General features: G+C 44.5%; 1 protein-coding gene across 1 annotated transcript in view; it reads right to left on the reverse strand.

Annotated features, from left to right (window-relative positions):
* The window catches only part of LOC141127725 (uncharacterized), a 122,115-nt gene that overhangs the window by 59,831 nt on the left and 42,530 nt on the right, over positions 1-19,754 (reverse strand). Inside the window, exons 13-15 of the mRNA XM_073614473.1 lie at positions 18,143-18,286; positions 16,584-16,727; positions 1,001-1,005 (exon numbers count right to left, since the gene is read on the reverse strand). Of these exons, the coding sequence (XP_073470574.1) occupies positions 1,001-1,005; positions 16,584-16,727; positions 18,143-18,286 (293 nt within the window). The remainder of the gene's footprint in view (positions 1-1,000; positions 1,006-16,583; positions 16,728-18,142; positions 18,287-19,754) is intronic.

The raw sequence follows: 19,754 nt of genomic DNA on the forward strand, positions 1-19,754 counted from the left end.
CGCGGTGATATCTCACATGCATGGTGCAATTGCTGTTTACATATGACACAAGACAGACGTTTGTGTTTTGGGGTGACGGGTGCTTTTCTTTTTTTTTTTTAACTGTTCCTTTCATTTTTTTTTGATAATTTTTATTGTTATCTCAGGGAATGTAAATATCCCCTATGACAGCAATAGGTAGTGACAGGTACTCTTTTTTGAAAAAATTGGGGTCTATTAGACCCTAGATCTCTCCTCTGCCCTCAAAGCATCTGACCACACCAAGACTGGTGTGATAAAATGCTTTGCCAATTTCCCAATGGCGCTGTTTATATCTGGCGAAACCTAAGTCATGAAATGCTCATAGCTTCCGGTTTCTTAGGCCATAGAGATGATTGGAGCTGTTCTGGTCTCTGGTAAGCTCTATGGTCATCTGTCGGAACCACCGGCTGCATTCTCGGGTTCCCTGTTGGGACAGGAGAGCCCGAGAAAACCATGGAAGATGGTGGGGGGGATGTTCCCTCCCACTGCTTATAAAAGCAGTTTAGAGGCTAATTAGCCACTAGGATTGCTTTTACATGAAAGCCGACCGCTGGCTAAAAAGAATGATACCAAGATGATACCTAAACCTGCAGGCATCATTCTGGTATAACCACTCAAAGTCCAGCAACATACTAGTACATTGCTGGTCCTTGTTGGGCATACATTGTAATGCTCTTTTTTTCATGCAGCCTGTGGGCTGAACGAAAAAGAGAGATTGATCGGTGGGTATGCCCACCATTAGAATACCGCCCTTCATCCACCCACTTCTAATGATGGGCATACATGCACCATTTTTTTTTAACTGTGGTGGTGAAATCACCTCCGACAGCGCTGGAGTCACGGCTTTACGTAACGTGGGAGCAAACGATGTTGCTGTCAAGATAAATAAACCCGTGCTGCAGCTGAATGGTGTACCTGCTAAGCAAATGATGGACTACAATAAAACAAAGTAACATTACAGTATAACAGTAAGACTTACCATACCTGCAAAACAATTACAAAACTTAGTAAAAATAAAACATTGTAATCTGTGCCTAAAAAAATATATGCCTAAGTATGGGGGCATATGTGCTTCGGCATATATGCTCTTTTTTTTAACTGTGGTGGTGAAATCACCTCCGACAGCGCTGGAGTCTTGGCTTTATGTATCGTGGAAGCAAATGCTGTTGCTGTCAAGATAAATAAACCAGTGCTGCAGCTGAATGGCGTACCTGCTAAGCAAATGATGGTTAACAATAAAACAAGCATTACAGTATAGTATAACATACCATACCTACAAAGCAAATACAATAAAACATAGTAAAAATTAAACAGAGAGAGAACGATAGATATAGAACAATAGTGCGTGAACAGTAGAGCGGACAGTAGAGAGCGAACATAAGTGAGAGAACAATAGAGAGAGAGAGAGAAGAAAAATACAACCACAACTATTTTTGGATTTTTTATTTTTTATTTTTTTGTGTTTTTGTGTGTTTTTTTTTTTCACTTTTTTTTCACTTTTATAAAAACTGTAAAAAAACTGTAAACTGAACGTTGCAGATTAGGGTCTCTCAAAAGCAGCGTCTGGGCTCTGATGATCTCTTCCTGGAATTTAAGGAAGGATCCAGTTTGTCCAGAAGCTTTGTATAGCACAAAAGCATTCAGCAAAGCCAATTGAAATAAATAAACAGACACTTTTTTGTCTGGCCTTACGGGCAATAAGGTACGGTGCCAACAACTGGTCGTTGAGGTCCACCCCTCCCATATAAAGGTTATATTCATGGACACAGAGGGGTTTCTGCACAACACCAGTTGCCGTAGGAATTTGGACAGTAGTGTCTGTGTGAAGGGAGGACAGAATGGAAAAATTCTTATTATCCTTCCACTTCACAGCGAGCAAATTATTACATCTCAAGCAGGCTCTCTCCCCCAGCCTAAGACGGGAATCTACAAGCCGCTGGGGTAGGCCCCCGGCGATTAGATCACACGTTGCCACATGCGCCAATTTGATGATCAAACAAGTGACTAAAAAGTGGCATGCTTGTGTAATAATTGTCCACAAACAAGTGGTACCCCTTTCCGAATAAGGGTGACACCAAGTCCCACACAATCTTGCCAGCGCTCCCTATGTAGTCAGGGCAGTTCTCCGGCTCTACGTAACTATCTCTTCCCTTGTAAACCATAAAACTATATGTATAGCCTGTGGACCTGTCACAGAGCTTATACATCTTGACCCCGTATCTGGCTCGCTTGCTGGGAAGATACTGTTTGAATGACAAGCGGCCAGAAAACTTAATCAGGGACTCATCAACGCAGACAACTTGATGGGGAGTAAACAAGGCTGCAAAAGGTTGGTTGAAGTGGTTTACGAGGGGCCGAATTTCGTAGAACTGATCAAATTCAGGACGACAGAGTTTATTATCGTTGAAATGCATGAACCGCAAGATCTGCTTGCATCGTGTCCTGGTCATGGAGGCAGAGAACACGGGCGTATGGTGAATTGGGTCAGTGGACCAATATGACCGCAACTCACTCTTTTTTAGTTACGCCCATGAGGAGGGATAGGCCCAGGAAGGTCTTAAAGTGGTGTTCCGGCCGAAATTATACTTTTTAAATAAAAATACCCCTATAATACACAAGCTTAATGTATTATAGTAAAGTTAGTCTGTAAACTAAGGTCTGTTTTGTTAGTTTATAGCAGTAGTGTGTTATTTTATAAACTTACAGTAGGCCGTGGCCATCTTAAGTCTGGGCATCTGAAGCCAGACTGTATTTCTTCCTGGATCTCATCCTTGCAGATCTCGCACATGCTCAGTGCAGCACAAGCAGTGTAATAGGTTTCAGGTCAGGTTTCCATAGCAACGGCAGTGTCTGAGGAAGTTGCCGCCCCTTCCAAGAAGGCATTGCAAACAGGAAATGATGCGATGGGCCGCGGCCAGGGAGGAGGAAGTGAAAAATGAATACAGCAGATATACAGTAAGTGCTGAGAATTTTTTTTTTTTAAATATCCAATTCGTTTACAGTGCACAGTTTAGTGAGGGATGCTGAAGAGTTGTAAAAGTGGGTGGAACTCCACTTTAAATTCGGAGACCGTAATAGGTCTCCAATCTCTGGCAAGGGTCAGCTGGGGATTAGCGGCGATGAATTGACCAGCATATAAATTGCTTTGGTCCACAATAGATCTATAGAGATCTTCAGTGAAAAACAGTAAATAAATTTAAAGTGTTTCCACCTGAATTCCGGGTTGGCCAGTGAATGGGGGAAGTACGGGCGCTGCAGAAGTGGTGGGTTCCCAATTAGGATTGGCGAATGCAGCAGGAAGAGCACTATGGGCTCGACGGGCCTGTCTTTGTCTTCTTGGTGGCAGCGGGACACTACTCATGCTTGCCACCTCGCCAGCCTGAACTGCACTTATGGGACTCTCCACGTCACCACGGGATACTGCAGTGCTGGATCTGCGACCAGGGTGTACTAGGCCGCTGGTGCTTGCCAGTTCACCAGAAGGAATAGCGGTGCTAGTACTGTCTCTCTGCTCCATACGAGGGACCTGTGGTTCTTGCACCTCAACGACAGCAGAAGAAGTTCGGGGTCTGGTACGCCTGACCTTGGCAGGGACCACAACTCCGTCGTCAGAGCTATCTGTCAGGGTGCCGCTGCTGTCTACTGGTTCGTATTCTGAGCCTGAATCTGACAGATGAGTGACTTCCTCTTCACTATCTGTCATGCTCAGAAATGTGTAGGCCTCTTCACTACTGTACCTTCGATTTGACATTTTGGTCTCTAATTTTACTGGTACAGTAGTGAGTCTCACAAGAAAAAAAGCACCTGACTGTCAGCGACTGATTCAAACGCTACCAAAAAACTGTTTGCGTTCGCAGGGATCAGGCCTGACTCTGCGAACACTGCAGTTATGTGTTTTTGTAAGTGACACTGATCGATTAATACTGCACTTCGGCGGGTTGGACTGGGCGGAGGGGCTAAACGCAGGTGCTAGCAGGTATCTGGTCTGATCCCGCTAACACTGCGTTTTTGGGAACCCTAAACTGATGGGGACGCTAATATAGTTCTGATCAGATCAGATATTGATCTGTTCAGACACTATACTACTAAGGGAGGTGTATGGTGCGTGCGTGGGTGTTAGTTCTACTGGCACTAATGTTACGCTGCCTGGGGCAGACCCTATCTGACACTAAAACCTAACTTTGATCACCCGCCAGGTGATCAGGGGGTTAAACCTCTATTGGGTAAATTACGGCGGGTGCCCTGACACTATAAAAAAAATCTAGCTAACCTGCGTCACCCGTGACACTTATACAGTGATCACTGGTGACAGGGGGTGATCAAGGGGTTAAACCTTTATTAGGGGGGTTAGGGAGGGTCCCTAGACCTATCTGAGCCTAATGCCCTGTACATGCGGTCGGAGTTTCCAACAGAATATGTGCGATTGGAGCTTGTTGTCGAAAATTCCGACCGTGTGTGTATTGCTCCACAGGACTTTTTCCATCAGAATTTCCGACATACAAAATTTGAGAGCAGGCTATAAAATTTTCAGACAACAAAATCCGAGCCTTTAAATTCCGATCGCGTGTAGACAAATCCGACGGACAAAGTGCCACGCATGCTCAGAATAAATTAAGAGACGAAAGTTATTGGCTATTGCCCCGTTTATAGTCCCCGTGTACGTGTTTTACGTCACCGCGTTAGGAACGATCAGAATTTCCGACAACTTTGTGTGACTGTGTGTATGCAAGACAAGTTTGAACCAACATCCGTCGGAAAAAAATTATGGTTTTTGTTGTCGGAATGTCCAATCAATGTCCGACCGTGTGTACAGGGCATTAGACTAATTACCCTAACACTGATTAGTGTCACTAATGACACCAGCAATCAAAAAAAAATCTGAATGCTGCACTGGGTGACACAGTGACAGGGGGTTAAGGGGTTAACTGGGGGGTGGGCGATCGAGGGGTGATCGGGGGGTGAAATGTGTGCCTACGTGACCTGGTGTCAGTGTAGTGTTGTGCACTTACGCTGAGATGCTCTCTCTCCTCGGTCTGGAACGGAAAAGACCGACACGAGGAGAGATGACATCACTTCCCCTGTTAGTGTTTACAGTTACACAGACAGGGGAAGGATCTCATTCGCCAGGAGCAATCACCAGGTCCAGGCCAGATTTCATTGGCCTGGGCCGGGGGATTGATCGGTTCTGGAACTAATCCAATCATTGCGGCCGCCGAGGGGGGCGCGCACATGCCATCTAGGCGGTGGCACGCCCGACATAACATAACGGCGATTCGCCTGCCCGTGCCATTCTGCCGCAGTATAACTGCAGCGGCAGGTCGGGAAGCGGTTAAATATAAATTAAACAAGTGCATTATTCATTGTATTCCACTGGGTAACTAGCATAAAAAAAAGACAAAAATAAAACCTATGTGGTTAAATTCTAGTGTAAAAGAAACAAATACATGAGAAAAAAACAGGCCTGAAAAAATGTACAAAGTAGAAGGGACACTTTGGGCTTTCCAGATTTACAAGGATTGCAAGAAAAAATGCAAGGGAATAATCAGAGTGGCTAAAATATAATATCGGAAAAACATTGCCAAAGCAAGTAAAATTACCCAAATGAAAGAACAGATGGGCCCCATAATGGATGAACACGACAAGCTGGTCAGAAATGACAGGTAAAATCAAACGTATTGAACAATTCTTTCTCTTCAGTCTTTACAGATGAAAAAGAAGGGTTTGGTAGTCTTAACAGTTATATGACTGATGTTTCACCGAAGGTACCTCTGTGGTTGACCAGGTACAAAAGACACTAGAGAAAAATAATGTAAACATATCACCAGATCCAGGTGGCATAAACCTATGAGTCTTTATGGAACTATGGCTACTTCTAATTTATCAAGACACCTTAATATTTGGAAACCAAGTGATTGGTGTAGAACAAATATGGTACCATTTTATGAAAAAGCATCGAGATGTATACCAGGAAATTACAGACCAGTTAGCCAAATATCAATAGTATGTAAGGTATTTGAGGGGATGGTAAGGGACTCTAGACAGAATGTGTGATAAAGGTATCAAAAGTAGAGATGTGCATGATGAAAAAATGTGTTTTGTTTCTTTTTGGATTCATTCATTAAATAAATCATATGGTTTTGTCATATTTGTTATGTTAGAATGATGCGTTCTTGGAATTTGTTTTGTATATTCAGATTTGTTCTGTATATTCATTGTTCTGAATAGATTGGTGTTTTCTGAAGTTATTTTGGAAGATTCATATTCATTCGTTATGTTTCCAGTGCAACTGTGCATTGCGACGTGCTTGTGAATTCGATGCAACTTGCTTGTGACTTACTTGCAACTTTGATGGGACTTGGATGGCTTTGCGACTTGCTTATGATTTCGATGAGGCTTTGCTTGGGACTTTGATGTTTTGCGACTTTGGCTTTGGCCAGTTATAACAGAACAGTGTATGATCCATAATATTGAAATTACAAAACCCTCTGAGGTTGCAAATGAATGAAACCAATGAATACAAATTAATTTGTTGATTTTGTTAAAATTTATTTTGGATCCGTTGAAATTCGTTATTGTTGTGATTTGGAGATTCGGATACTTCTGAATCTCTGAATAAAGAAAATTTTGTTTGAATTTTCGATTTGTAATAAAACGAATCACACATGTATAATTATAAGTGACAACCAGCATGCATTTAAAGGCACGTACACACGATCTGACTTTTTGACAACAAACATGCAAATTAGCTGTTTTGGAGCAACATCCGACCGTGTGTACGCTCCATCGGACAAACTTTTTCTGTTTCCATCGGACTTTTGTTGGCTGTGCGAACGGACAAACTTTCCGGCAACAAAAGTCCGATGGAGCAAAGTCTGATCGTGTGTACACAAAAGCATCGGACTTTTGTACAAACTACAGTACGCGACCGCGAGAATGTTTCCAGCGCGAACCCATCGCGCTGGTTCTCGGCGACAGGGTACTGTACATCTCGCGCTGGCTGCAATAGGAAAAACACATTTTCCTATTGCGGTGAGCGCGAGAGGGAATTCCCCTCTGGGGGCATGCCAGGCCCTTAGGTCTGGTATGGAAAAACGGCGTGGGGGTCCCCCCAAAATCCATACCAGACCCTTATCCGAGCACGCAGTCCGGCCGGTCAGGAAAGGGGGTGAGGACAAGTGAGCGCCCCCCCCCCCCACTCCTGAGCCATACTAGGCCGCATGCCCTCAACATGGGGGGTGGGTGCTTTGGGGGAGGGGGGCGCCCTGCGATTTGGTAAATCTAAAGGAAAAAATCTAAAGAAAATTGTATAGTGTGTATCCAGCTTTACATGGGGATAAAATGGAGAACTATGGCAGTATGTGACCAAAACAGTTTTATGGGTACTGCAGCACCTCTCCTGTAACAACCGACTATGGGACAAGTAATACAAAACTCTAATACACATGCTGTTCTTTACCATATTTTTGAAACAAGGAATATGATAACCATTGTCTGTTTATTACATAGTTACATCAATAATCAGGTTGAAAAAGACCCAAGTCCATCTATTTCAACCAATACATTTAGTGTTAAATTATGCAAAATGCAGTTGGCCTCTGTGATATGTTCACTGGGGATTATAAGCACTAATAGGCTAAATTTAATTTGGGGAGATTCTTCACACAGTTGTATGGTCAAGGTTTAGACCAGCCTTTTTCAACAAGGGTGCCTTGAGGTTTCTTCAGGGGTGCCTTGGCAAATGCCCAAAAATTGTATACAAACTGGCGTGTGGATCAAGCCTACCTTTTAGTTACACAAAGCCACAGGTTTTCATTGTGCACCATTACAACCTTCTAGCTGCTGGCATCCTAACAACCATTGGCATAATTTGTTTGACCCTCCCCTGCCCGCCTATATCAGTGTTGGAATTGCATTAGCTGAGTGATGGAGAAAAACTGAGGGAGAAGAAAAACATTGGAACTCTGTATAAAGAGTTAGTACCAGTTTGCAAAAGTGTATTTGCTTTGGAAGAATAAATCACCTCTAACGTTGGGGGCCCTACTTGTGTGGATGTTACTGCATGACATTGAAGGACCTAACCCCCAGTCCCTTGAAACACCCATAACTCTAACCCCTCCAAATCTCCCCACAAATGACGTGACAAGAGTAAGAGTAAGAGTAAATGACCTTGACAGCCTTTTATTAACAATTATTGTAAAATTAATAAATAACATTTTAAATAACCGTTACCAACTTTTATGTACCTTTTGGGGTCTTCGAGGGAAACAACACACCACTGGTCACTGCAACCAACTTCTTTTAAACTTTAGGCCTCCAGTCGCCAGCCCCCAGACTCAGAGACAGTACTCAACCTTCACAGTGACCTACCTTTTACCCCTTCCTGGTTAACCCCTCGTAACCGGAAGGTATCTGAGAACCCCAGGGTGGGGTGGATGGGTGGGAATCTTCAGCTCCGCCGCTCATGAGTGACGTAACTCCCCATTCCTCCCTGTACTTCCTGCACCCGAGCACCTCCCAGCTCCGGCCCCTTCCCTTTTCTTAAAGGGGACAACTTTTTCTTTTCAGCAAGCATGACTGTGAAGTCCACACTATCATGCCATCCCTGCGCTTATCCCTTTCTCTCCTTACACTCCGGGACTCCCTTTATGTAAACTATTGGAATAGTTTTTACATTTTAGAATGGGGTGCCTCAAAACTGTCTATAATTTTTAAAGGGTGACTCAAGATTGTCCATCATTTTTAAAGGGTGCCTTGACTGAAAAAGGTTGAGAAACACTGGTTTAGACTACTGCCATTAGTGCTGGAATGGTCATGTAACCTTTTTTTAAGAAGTTATACAGCTAATACGGAGGTAGTATTGATGGTACGAGTGCTTCTGGTCGGAAATAAGTGGTGGTCTAGCGGTGGAAGGTCTAACTGCTTGATGGTTTATAAGGAAGGTTCTTGTGTGTACATGCGCCTAGTAACCTGGTCCCCCATATTTCCCTGGCCTCAGTTATTCAGTGGGACCCCCTATAGACTAGACCTGGAACCAATGAAAATAAAAGAGACCCTCTTGTAAATGTTTAGGCACGATTCCCACCACGGCCCAAGGGATGACATGGGGGTCAAACCTGAACAATGCAGTGATGGTTATTAGGGTCTCAGGCTTCACTGAAAATCTTACAATACAACTCAGTGTGGGAACTGGTTTAACAACTTGCAGGTGCTACAGAGGGGCTTCTGCTGGACAGGGCGGACTGACCATTGAGTCACTCGGGTACTGCCCGAGGGCCCTGGGCCACTAGGGGGCCCCATCAGGGTTGCCAGCCTCAGTAAAACCAGGGACAGTATGCATAATCAGTCCGCCCCTGTGAGTCGCCATTTAACACTAATCAGGCATGGCCCACTGTTGTCACCATCATGAAACTAGCCCTGAGAAATGCCATGCAGCTAATAATGAAATGTGTAAAGACAGGAAGAGGCTGCAAGAGGTCAGAAATGCCGAGGCACAAAAATAATGAAAAATTGGTGAAAAGACTATTTGTTTTTTAAAAAACCAATCATTTACGATACACAGTGCTTTTGGAAACTAAATGTAATTTATTTTGGATTTGACATATACATTAAGCTATAACTATAATCAACTATAATCAACAGAGTCCTTACTAAGCCAACCAAAGTTTGACTATAGCAACATAACAAGACAACACTGATTACAATGTGCAAAACGTATCTACTAAAGTATTGCTTGAGTAAGTACATAGATAACATAAAATAAAAAAATAAAAAAGAATCCATACTGCATACATATTAACAAATTAGTAGGGGAGATCATTAATTCCAAATACAAACAAACTTCATGGGCTTTCAAGCTTCATCAAGCTGGCGTCCTGCAATAAAGTCAAAGAAGTAGAGGTGAGCAGCTGATTTTACAAGTTACTATTACAGGGTTAGTAAAGTATGTATAGCCATAACTTTTTTATTACATTCATTGAGAGACACAGCTGTGAACTGAACATTAGTTAGAACCAGTGGGTTAAAGGAGAACTTCAGTAATTTTTTCATCTTTCCATCTATTAAATCTTCTCCCCTTGTTGTTTTAATAATGGATAGTAAAACATTTTTTTTTCTGCCAGTAAATACCTTATACAGCCCACATTCTGTTTCTTGTCTGGAAAAAAGCCTAGGCTTATGACATCATGCACAGCTTTCTCTCTCTCTCTCACTCTCGTGAGAGTTTGCCAGGAAGGGAGGGGTGATGAATCATAAGAGGGCCAATGAGAGCTGCAGAGCTGGAGGTGTGTCTGTGTAAATCCAGGAAGTGAACAGGCAGCAGCTTCAGCTGCCCACAGTTAAAATGGCTGCAGCCAGACGCAGTGCAGGGAGATTTCTGTAGCATATTTGGCAAGTACAGAATCACAGTATATGTAAAATAATATGCAAAGTCGTTGGAGGGAAGCTTCAGAATGGCAAAGATGTTTTTATTTCAAATCATGTGAGCAGACTGCAGTTCCTCTTTAAGCTGCCTATTTCAGTTTCTGACTGATCTCCAGTGAATAGCTGTGTCTCTTGACCAGGCCATTTTTTGCGATACAGCAAGGTCGTGCGATGTTGTAGCCAAATAAAATTTATGTCCTTTTTCCCCACAAATAGAGCTTTTTTTTGGTGGTATTTGATCACCTCTGTGGTTTTTATTTTTTGCACTATAAACCAAAAAAGACCGACAATTTTGAAAAAACAAATATTTTTTACTTTCTGCTATAAAACATATCCAATAAAAAAATGTAAAAAATCTAATTTCTTCATCAATTTAGGCCAATATGTATTCTGCTACATGTTTTTGGTAAAAAAAATCCCAACAAGCGTATATTGATTGGTTTGCGCAAAAGTTGTATTGTTTTTTTTTTTTACTAGTAATGGCGGCGATCAGCGATTTTAAGCGGGACTGCAACATTGCGGCAGACAAATCTGACACTAAGAGACACTTTTTGGGGACCAGTGACAACAAAACAGTGATCAGTGCTAAACATATGCACTGTCACTATACTAATGACACTGGCAGGGAAGGGGTTAACATCAGGGGCGGTCAAAGGGTTAAATGTGTTTGAGTGCTTGCTAACTGTGTGTGTGTGTGTGTGTGTGTGTGTGTGTGGGGGGGGGGGGGGGGGGGGTGCTTTGACTGTGGGAAGACAGAGATCTGTGTTCCTGCTTAGCAGAAACACAAGATCTTCATCTTCCCCTCTGACAGAACAGCGATCTGCCTTGTTTACATAAGATTGATGGCATTTCTTATAGTGTTTTTATTTATTACTAGTAATGGCGGTGATCTGCGCTTTTTAGAGGTATTGCGACATTGCGGCGGACAGATCAGACACTTTTGACACATTTTCTGGGACCATTGACATTTATAGAGCGGTCAGTGCTATAAATGCGCACTGATTACAGTATAAATGTCACTGGCAGGGAAGGGGTTAACACTAGGGGCGATCAAGGGGTTAACTGTGTGTTCCCTCACTGTGTTCTAACTGTGTGGGGATGGGACTAACTAGGAGAGATGACAGATTGTTGCTCCTGCTTTGTAGGAACTCACGATCTGTCTCCTCTCTTCTGACAGCACAGGGATTTGTGTGTTTACACACACAAATCCCCGTGCTGGCTCTCGTGCATGCGATTGCATGTGGCCGGTGGCGATCGCGCCCCCCTCGCGATCAGGTCTCCCGCTGTGCGGCGGGAAAACGCACGTGCCTCCGGCAGCACTCGCGCACCCACTGGTGGCTCTCCTGGGCAAAGCCGTATATATACGGGATTTCACTAAGGAGAGTCATTCTGCCGCAGTGTATCTATCTGCGTAAGCCGGTCAGGAACCGGTTAAAAAGAAGTCACTGCGTAACGACACAATTATAAATACCTTTAACCTGGCTGTGGGATACTACTAGAAAATAGTACAAAACATATTACAGCGCAAACATTCAAGAATGACATTTCCTGCAAGGCTAGTTAACCGGTTCCCGACCGGCGCATGCCGATGTACGTCGGCGGAATGGCACGGCTGGGCAAATAGACTTAAAGGTAGATCCATTTGAATTCCCCGCCGTGCCATTGCGTGCCGGCCAGGAGCTCTGTGAGTCGGGTCGCGGGTCCCGCGGACTCGATCGCCTCACGGAGAGGGCGAACGGGGAGATGCTGATGTAAACAGCATCTCCCCGTTCTGCCTAGTGACAAGTGTCACTGATCACCGCTCCCTGTCATCGGGAGCTGTGATCAGAGTAATGACACTGCTAGCCCATCCCCCTACAGTTAGAAATCACTCCCCTAGGACATACTTAACCCCTCCCCGCCCCCTAGTGGTTAACCCCTTGACTGCCAGTGTCATTTACACAGTAATCAGTGCATTTTTAATCGCACTGATCGCTGTATAAATGACAATGGTCCCAAAAATGTGTCAAAAATGTCCGGCATGTCTGCCATAACATCGCAGTCACAATAAAAATCGCTGATCGCCACCATTACTAGTAAAAAAAAAATTATTAATAGAAATGCCATAAAACTATCCCCTATTTTATAAACGCTATAACTTTTGCGCAAACCAATCAATAAACACTTATTGCGATTTTTTTTTAACAAAAATATGTAGAAGAATACGATAGGCCTAAACTGTGGAAAAAAAAATGTTTTTTTATATATTTTTGGGGGATATTTATTATAGCAAAATGTAAAAAATAATGCGTTTTTTTCAAAATTGTCGCTCTTATTTTGTTTATAGCGCAAAAAATAATCAAATACCACCAAAAGAAAGCTCTATTTGTGGGAAAAAAAGGACGTCAATTTTGTTTGGGAACCACGTCGCACGACTTTTGTCAGTTAAAGCGACGCAGTGCCGAATCGCAAAAAACGCTCTGGTCAGGAAGGGGGTAAAAACCTTCCGGGGCTGAAGCGGTTTAAAAACACCTGAACATGTGGTCATGGGTCTATTACAAAAACATATTTGGGGGACACAACCTAAAATGCGTTTAAATTCAAGATGGTGCTGCTATAAGACCAACAAACAGTACAAAACATATTACAGCGCACACATACAAGAATGACATAACTAGCCTTGCAGGAAATGTCATTCTTCAATGTGTGCGCTGTAATATGTTTTGTACTGTTTGTTGGTCTTATAGCAGCACCATCTTGAATTTAAACGCATTTTAGGGGGTGCCCCCCAAATATGTTTTTGTATATTGTAATAGACCCTGACCAGGTTTTTTTGGGCTGGAGCACCCCTCCCCCTCTTCATTACCTCTTTTTTAGTGGCCACCAGTGCATAGGAGGAATCCCCTTCAGTTCCCCCACATAGAGAAGTTCAGCTCCCATGGTTGAGACAAAGGATCTTCAATTCTATTACTAGGGTAGGACCAGTGGCGTCGCTAGGGGGTGGCTTTTGGGGCTATAGCCCCGAATCTGGGGCCCATAACCCTGAGTCTCTGCAGGGGTCCCTAAGGGGAGGGAAGGCTCTCTGGGGACCCTGATTTTAAGGGGGAGACTCTCTGGGGACTCTGATTTAAGGGGGGGGGCTATCTAGGGACCTTAATGTAAGGGGGGCTCTCTGGGAACAATGATGTAGGTGGGGGGCTCTCTGGGGACCCTGATGCAAGGGGGAGGCTCTCTGGGGACCCTGATGTAAGGGGGGGGCTCTCTGGGGACCCTGATGCAAGGGGGAGGCTCTCTGGGGACTCTAATGTAAGGAGGAGGCTCTCTGGGGACCCTGATGTAAGGGGGGGCTCTCTGGGGACCCTGATGCAAGGGGGAGGCTCTCAGGGGACTCTGATGTAAAGAGGAGGCTCTCTGGGGACCCTGATGTAAGGGGGGGCTCTCCTGGTACCCTGATATAAGGGGGGGCTCTCCGGGGACCCTGATGTAAGGGGGTGCTCTCTGGGGACCCTGATGCAAGTGGGGGGCTCTCTGGGGATATATACAATCACACACACATATATTACTGTATATACATGTGTATGCCCGCCCAAACGTATGACTTTCTTTAGTACGCTGCTATGAGCTGTAGCCCCAGATCTTTTGTAGACCTAGTAACGCCCCTGGGTAGGACCCACTAATTCTGGGTACTTTGTCGCAGTAAGTAGGCTTAGCACTATATGACCATATAGTGTGACCAAACCCCCGTATTTTTTGAACATGTTCAGGTGTTTTTAACTAGCCTTGCAGGAAATGTCATTCTTGAATGTGTGCGCTGTAATATGTTTTGTACTGTTTGTTGGTCTTATAGCAGCACCATCTTGAATTTAACCGCATTTTAGGGTGTGCCCCCCAAATATGTTTTTGTATACTACCAGAAAATAGACACACAATGGTTTAGAGATACATTTTGTATAAATGGCGGTAGAACATACAGTAAATAAGCACATAGCAGTTAAATTTGGACCCAGTCTGCTAGACAGAGTAATAACTATGCCAAAGTGACTAAGATCGGCTTCTACACCACTAACTGAAATCAATACTGATATTAGCAAATCAGAAATAAACAATGAAAATAAACTTTAAATGCAGTATGAGCCATACTACTTCTACTTTGATTTAGAGTGCCCTCTAAGGGGATTGGCTGGAGTATGGTGTATTGTCTCCTTAGAGGTACCTCTTAATTAAGTAAAGGGACAGAGGGTCTCTGGGTAGTATCTGTTAAGGGGCTGACTTTAGTGCTGACCCTTTAGCCGGCTAAATGTTGGGGCTCAGTAACTGTTGGTGCATTTTAAGGCAATCAACAAGACCTGTAGGCAGTAATATGAGGCAGCTGGTCAGGTAGTTCCTAATGGCTTAGTCTCCAGTGGTGGTAGCAAGTAATGGCCGCAAGGCCCTCTCTCCAGATCCTGCGACACAACAGCAGTAGACCCTCTGGCTAGGTGTCACCTCACTCTGGGTTACCTGTGGCAACTCCAGCAGGCAGTACAACAGGGTCTGTATCCTGGCACCTGTCTGCACTCAGGTCACAGCTCTGCAGGGTTTGGCCTCCAGTGACAGTCGCAGTTTCTCTCTCTCTCTCTCTTGGGATGGGGACCCACAGCATGGTTCTTTCACTCTCTCTGCCCGGGCTGCACTGAACTCTCCACTCCTGCTCTCTCCTCCCTTTCCTAGCAGGGCCCACTGGGGCTGTAGTTCAAAGCCCCATTGTTTCAATGGGCAGAACAGTCCCTGGGACTTCATGCCCCACCAAGTCTCTCTGGATTGGCGCCTCCACCACTTCCCAGGAGGGAGAGGGAGAAGCGGGTGGCGAGCAAGGAGATCACACAGAGCCCACAGCTGTGCATTCTGCCCCTCTCTGTAGAAGCAGCAGGGCAAAGGGGGTGGGGTGAATAACACAGAGTACAGTCTGGCCCATTCTGCTGTTTACAGTGGGGCTGCTCTAGCCGCTACCCTGCCAGGAGGGTGAGAGGAGGGGAGCAGCACAGGAGCGTACTGCACAATGCTCCTTCAGCTGCTACATGTAGTTAGGGTGTATGACAAAGAACTAGGAACTGGAAGTGAAGTTATATTTAACCCTCTGAGTTAAGAAGAAAAGTGAGTTCACATTTAACTCTCTGGGTTAAATGGGACTGATGTGTCTGGCAACAAGTGTACCCTGGTTCATCCTTGAGGTTATCGATAACTTGTTGGAGGGTAGATGGAGGAGCAGCTAATTAACAGTGAGAGCAGTGATGGTGGCAGGTTACAGAGACCTTGGTAGTGAGGGGACAGGTCTTACTTTATGTTCCCTGCTTAGTGGCTGGGTCTCCATATTGGAGCCCGCTGTAGTACCAGGCCTGCCTAGAGATCAAGCCTAGAGCCACAAAGTGCAAGGCCTTGCTGAGTGAAATACAGTGGCTTTCCTGTGCAACTAATGGTGGAACATGATAAAGTGGTAAATTGTAAAGATGTGAGTCAAGATATGTTACGTAAGTCATGTTTCGGGAGAGGTAGAAACCGTGTCACCAGCTAAAGAAGTGAAGAGGAAAACAAGATCCTTCGGGAAGGGTGTGATGCTGTAAGTTCATTGTGGCATTGAAAGTGTATGTGGCACCCCAAATTTACTGTAGAGTATGAAGCAGCTATCGTAATACTCCCAAGCAGCTCCTAGGGGGCAAGGTTCAGGGGGCCACAGTTGGCCTGACTTGCTCACACACAGACTCCAGAATTTGTTTACAAGCATTCAGTGATGAAGGGCTCCCTCTCCTCCCTGTGCCTGTACATTACAGACCCTTGGACTTCTTTTGCACCATCTCCATGCTGGAAGAAAGAAGTAGATGTGCCCCATAGAGGTGGGGTTGTAATGGCGTAAACAGGGAGCATTTCACCACTGCTCCCTAGTTCCCTTATTACCTACACCCATGCTCAGGACTTCTTCAAGGCCTCTCCCTTCCTCTGGAATTCCCTACTACAATGTCTCAGGCTATTTCCTACACCTTTAAGTGATCTTTGAAAAACTCACCTCTTTATGGTAGTCTATCCTGCCTGAATTATATTTTTTCCTTCAATTTATCCCTTCATAGTTGTTATCACTTTGTATAATTTGCCCCTTCCTTTTAGATTTCAAGTAGAAAAATAACCCTTACTGTAGCTGTTGGGGAAGAAGCACCATTTGACCCCAGGAATAGATGGGTCAAAGCAGCATCCTCTGGAAAGGCATTCTTTGGAACTAATTCCTGAATATCCACAGTCTGTTCTGTCAGCCGGAGTCACCGAGCACTGAGCCTGATCTATGACGAATAATTACAAATATTTTTTTTAAATAGCAATTAATAATGTTTACAGGCTGCACATAAAAACTGTTGGCGCTTCTGAGAAACGCACCTTTCTAACCAAATTTCTTAAAGTGAGGATTTTGTAATATATCTTGTACATTACCTGCTCATAACCGCTATACTCTGCATGCTGTGCTATATGTTACATACTGTACCTCTTACAGTGAATACTTCTGAATGCTGCACGCTGTACAATGGCAATTATGGTACATATTCCTGAGCCCTGCACTCTGTATGCTGGGCTCTATGTTACATAATCCTGACCACTGCACTCTGTACAGGGGGCTATATGTTGCATAATCCTTACCACTCTGTATGTGGGGAGTGCAACCGTCAGGAGCATGCAAAGTACATCACAGCATACAGAGTTCAGCAGTCAGGAGTATGTAATGTACAGCACAAATGACTGACAGAGCGCAGAGGACAGGAGTATATATTTCTCAGCCTAGTATAAAAAAGCAGGGGTCACAATTATCTAATGTATAGCACAGTATGCAGGGGTAGAGGGCAGGATTACAATACGTACAGTGTACATACAGGGGTTAATAGAGCTGGGGGCAAAGGACTTCAAATTTTCACCAAAACAACAACCAGCAGGACACTTTTCATTGAACATAAGTACTGTCCCTTGTGCTGATTTTTTTCTGCACCGTGTGATAGGAACTCCTCAGCACTGCACAATACACACTCCCGAGCCCTGTGCCCTGTGTGTTATGCACTCCTAAATCCTGTACTCTGTGTATTACACATGCTTGAACCTTGCACCTTGTGGGATATACAGTTCTAATCCTTGACCACACCCATTATTTGGTGCTGCTGTTCTTCTCTCCTTTGAGGAATGCGGGATTGGGGGTGTGGTTAGGGGTGGGGAGTTGGCCAGGGAGGGTGAGCTCTTGTACCTATTCTTTGAGAAAAAAAGCCCTACTTAAAGAATAAGTTCCCCTTTCAGAAAAAGATCCACCTGTATTTAGGGTAGAACTTTTAACATGTTCCAGCTTCTGCACACCCCAATTCCCACCTCCTTGTGAACACGGGTGGGGGATCCTCTCCCCACACCAGCAGTCACAAATCAAAAACCGCGACTCTGCCCACATGCCCACATCATTCATTCACAGTTTCCTCTGAATGGATAGACTACAACTATCATTATCCACTGCAGCTGATGGATTGTAGTTCTGAATAAACTGTGAGGGTACAGGTGAGCGCACTTGTAGTTTATTCACAAGCCCTGCAGCTTTGTAACTGACAGCCCAAATGCTTCTTTCTCCCCCAGTCTGAGCTCCACTACAAAAGGGATTGTAGGAAGCTAATACCAAGTCGAATTCAGGTACTTACACTTGTTGAAATGATAGCATGGAAAAAACTCTTACTGTAAGTCTTTTTGTAGAAGCACCATTTGACCCCGGGAATAGATGAGTTGAAGCAGCATCCTCTGGAAAGGCATTCTTCTGAACTAATTCCTGGATATCCGCAGTCTGTTCTGTCAGCCGGAATCACCGAGCACTGAGCCGTATCTATGAAGAATAATTGAAAATATTACATTTGAAATAGCAATTAATAATGTTTACAGGCTGCACATAAAAGTTTTTGGCACTATGGAACCATGAGGAAATTTTCCTCCAAAAGTGTGACTTAAAGAGTAAGTGTGCTTTAAGACAAAGTACGCTTATTCTTTTTGTCCCTTTGCCCTGACCTAAATGATCCCACCCTACAACTAACAAAGGTGTCCTGGACAGGAGGCACAAGAACAAGGAGAGGACAGCCGGAGAACACTGCCAGAGAACACTACCAGACAAGTCTCCAGGAGGAACAAAAAGGTGCAGCCAAGAGGGCTGGTGAGTGTCACACAGTCAGAAGGACTGGGAGGCACGCCTGAGGGGACTGGGAGCAAGCAGTCTGGGATCTATGCAGAGCCAGTAAGAAGGACTGTGGTGGCAAGGGCAGTGGAAAGAGGCAGCTGCAGCCAGGAGGGCTGGCAGGGCCTGAAGAGGTGGTACTGGGATCAGTAGCCACGTGGGACAGCTGGCACTAGGGACTACCATTTTTGCTACACCATAGGGGCCCGCGGTCCCTGCCTGCAAAAGGGCATTTTTGCATTGGGCCTGACTGAGCCAGTGTCAGGCCTGCAATTCAGTGCTAGCTGGTCCTGGAAGTTGTAGTTCTACAAGCAAGTTTGTGCTGGGGTAGAGGGGGAAAAATGTGTATATACCGGTGGTGTATATAGTTTCAGTCCCTAATTTCTTATCTGCAATCAACTGGGCATCACATAAGTACCCTATCCCCATTCAAGGTAAATCCCCTCAATAAAAACAACAAAAAACAAGTAAAAGGACTATTTCTTGGCTGTTGGATATCTGGGAATTTGTGTGCCTGGCTGTGCAGGGTGAGAGATGGACCACAATTTACCAGCAGCCCCTACGGGGTACTGCTACACTTCCCATTTAGTAGGGCATATGTACAGGGAAACCAACCTTTTTCAGGGCCGTTTGGTGTGGGAGCTGTGCAGAGAGGAACAGTGTACTATGTAATATGTTTTGCCATCCGCACGCCCCTCCAACGGGACCCCTTACTTGGAGCAGCCACAGCAATGGACTTTATGCTTCCTAACTTTCTAACTTTTCAGGTATGAACAGCACCACAAATTAGTAGCACCACTATGCAACAGTACAGCCAAAATATGCACAGCCAATAGGGTGTATTATGTTCTATGCAACCATGAAAATGAAGTACATGTACTGATGTGCTACCTCAAGTATACTTTATTCATATTCAGTGAACAGAGTTTTGTTAAAGAAGTTATCTGTTTCATTTACCGGGAAGAGAGAATCATGAAATATAGTGATGTGTATGTAGCACACTCCTGAAAGACTCACTGAAAAAAACAACCCTCTGAGTATAATTTGGAGCAGGGACTCCCAATGTTACCGCTGAAACCTCTCTGACACACCCTTGACAATGAGTAGACAACACCAAATCGAATGA

Source organism: Aquarana catesbeiana, linkage group LG02 (genome assembly GCF_042186555.1).
Source record: "Aquarana catesbeiana isolate 2022-GZ linkage group LG02, ASM4218655v1, whole genome shotgun sequence".
Lineage (NCBI taxonomy): Eukaryota > Metazoa > Chordata > Amphibia > Anura > Ranidae > Aquarana > Aquarana catesbeiana.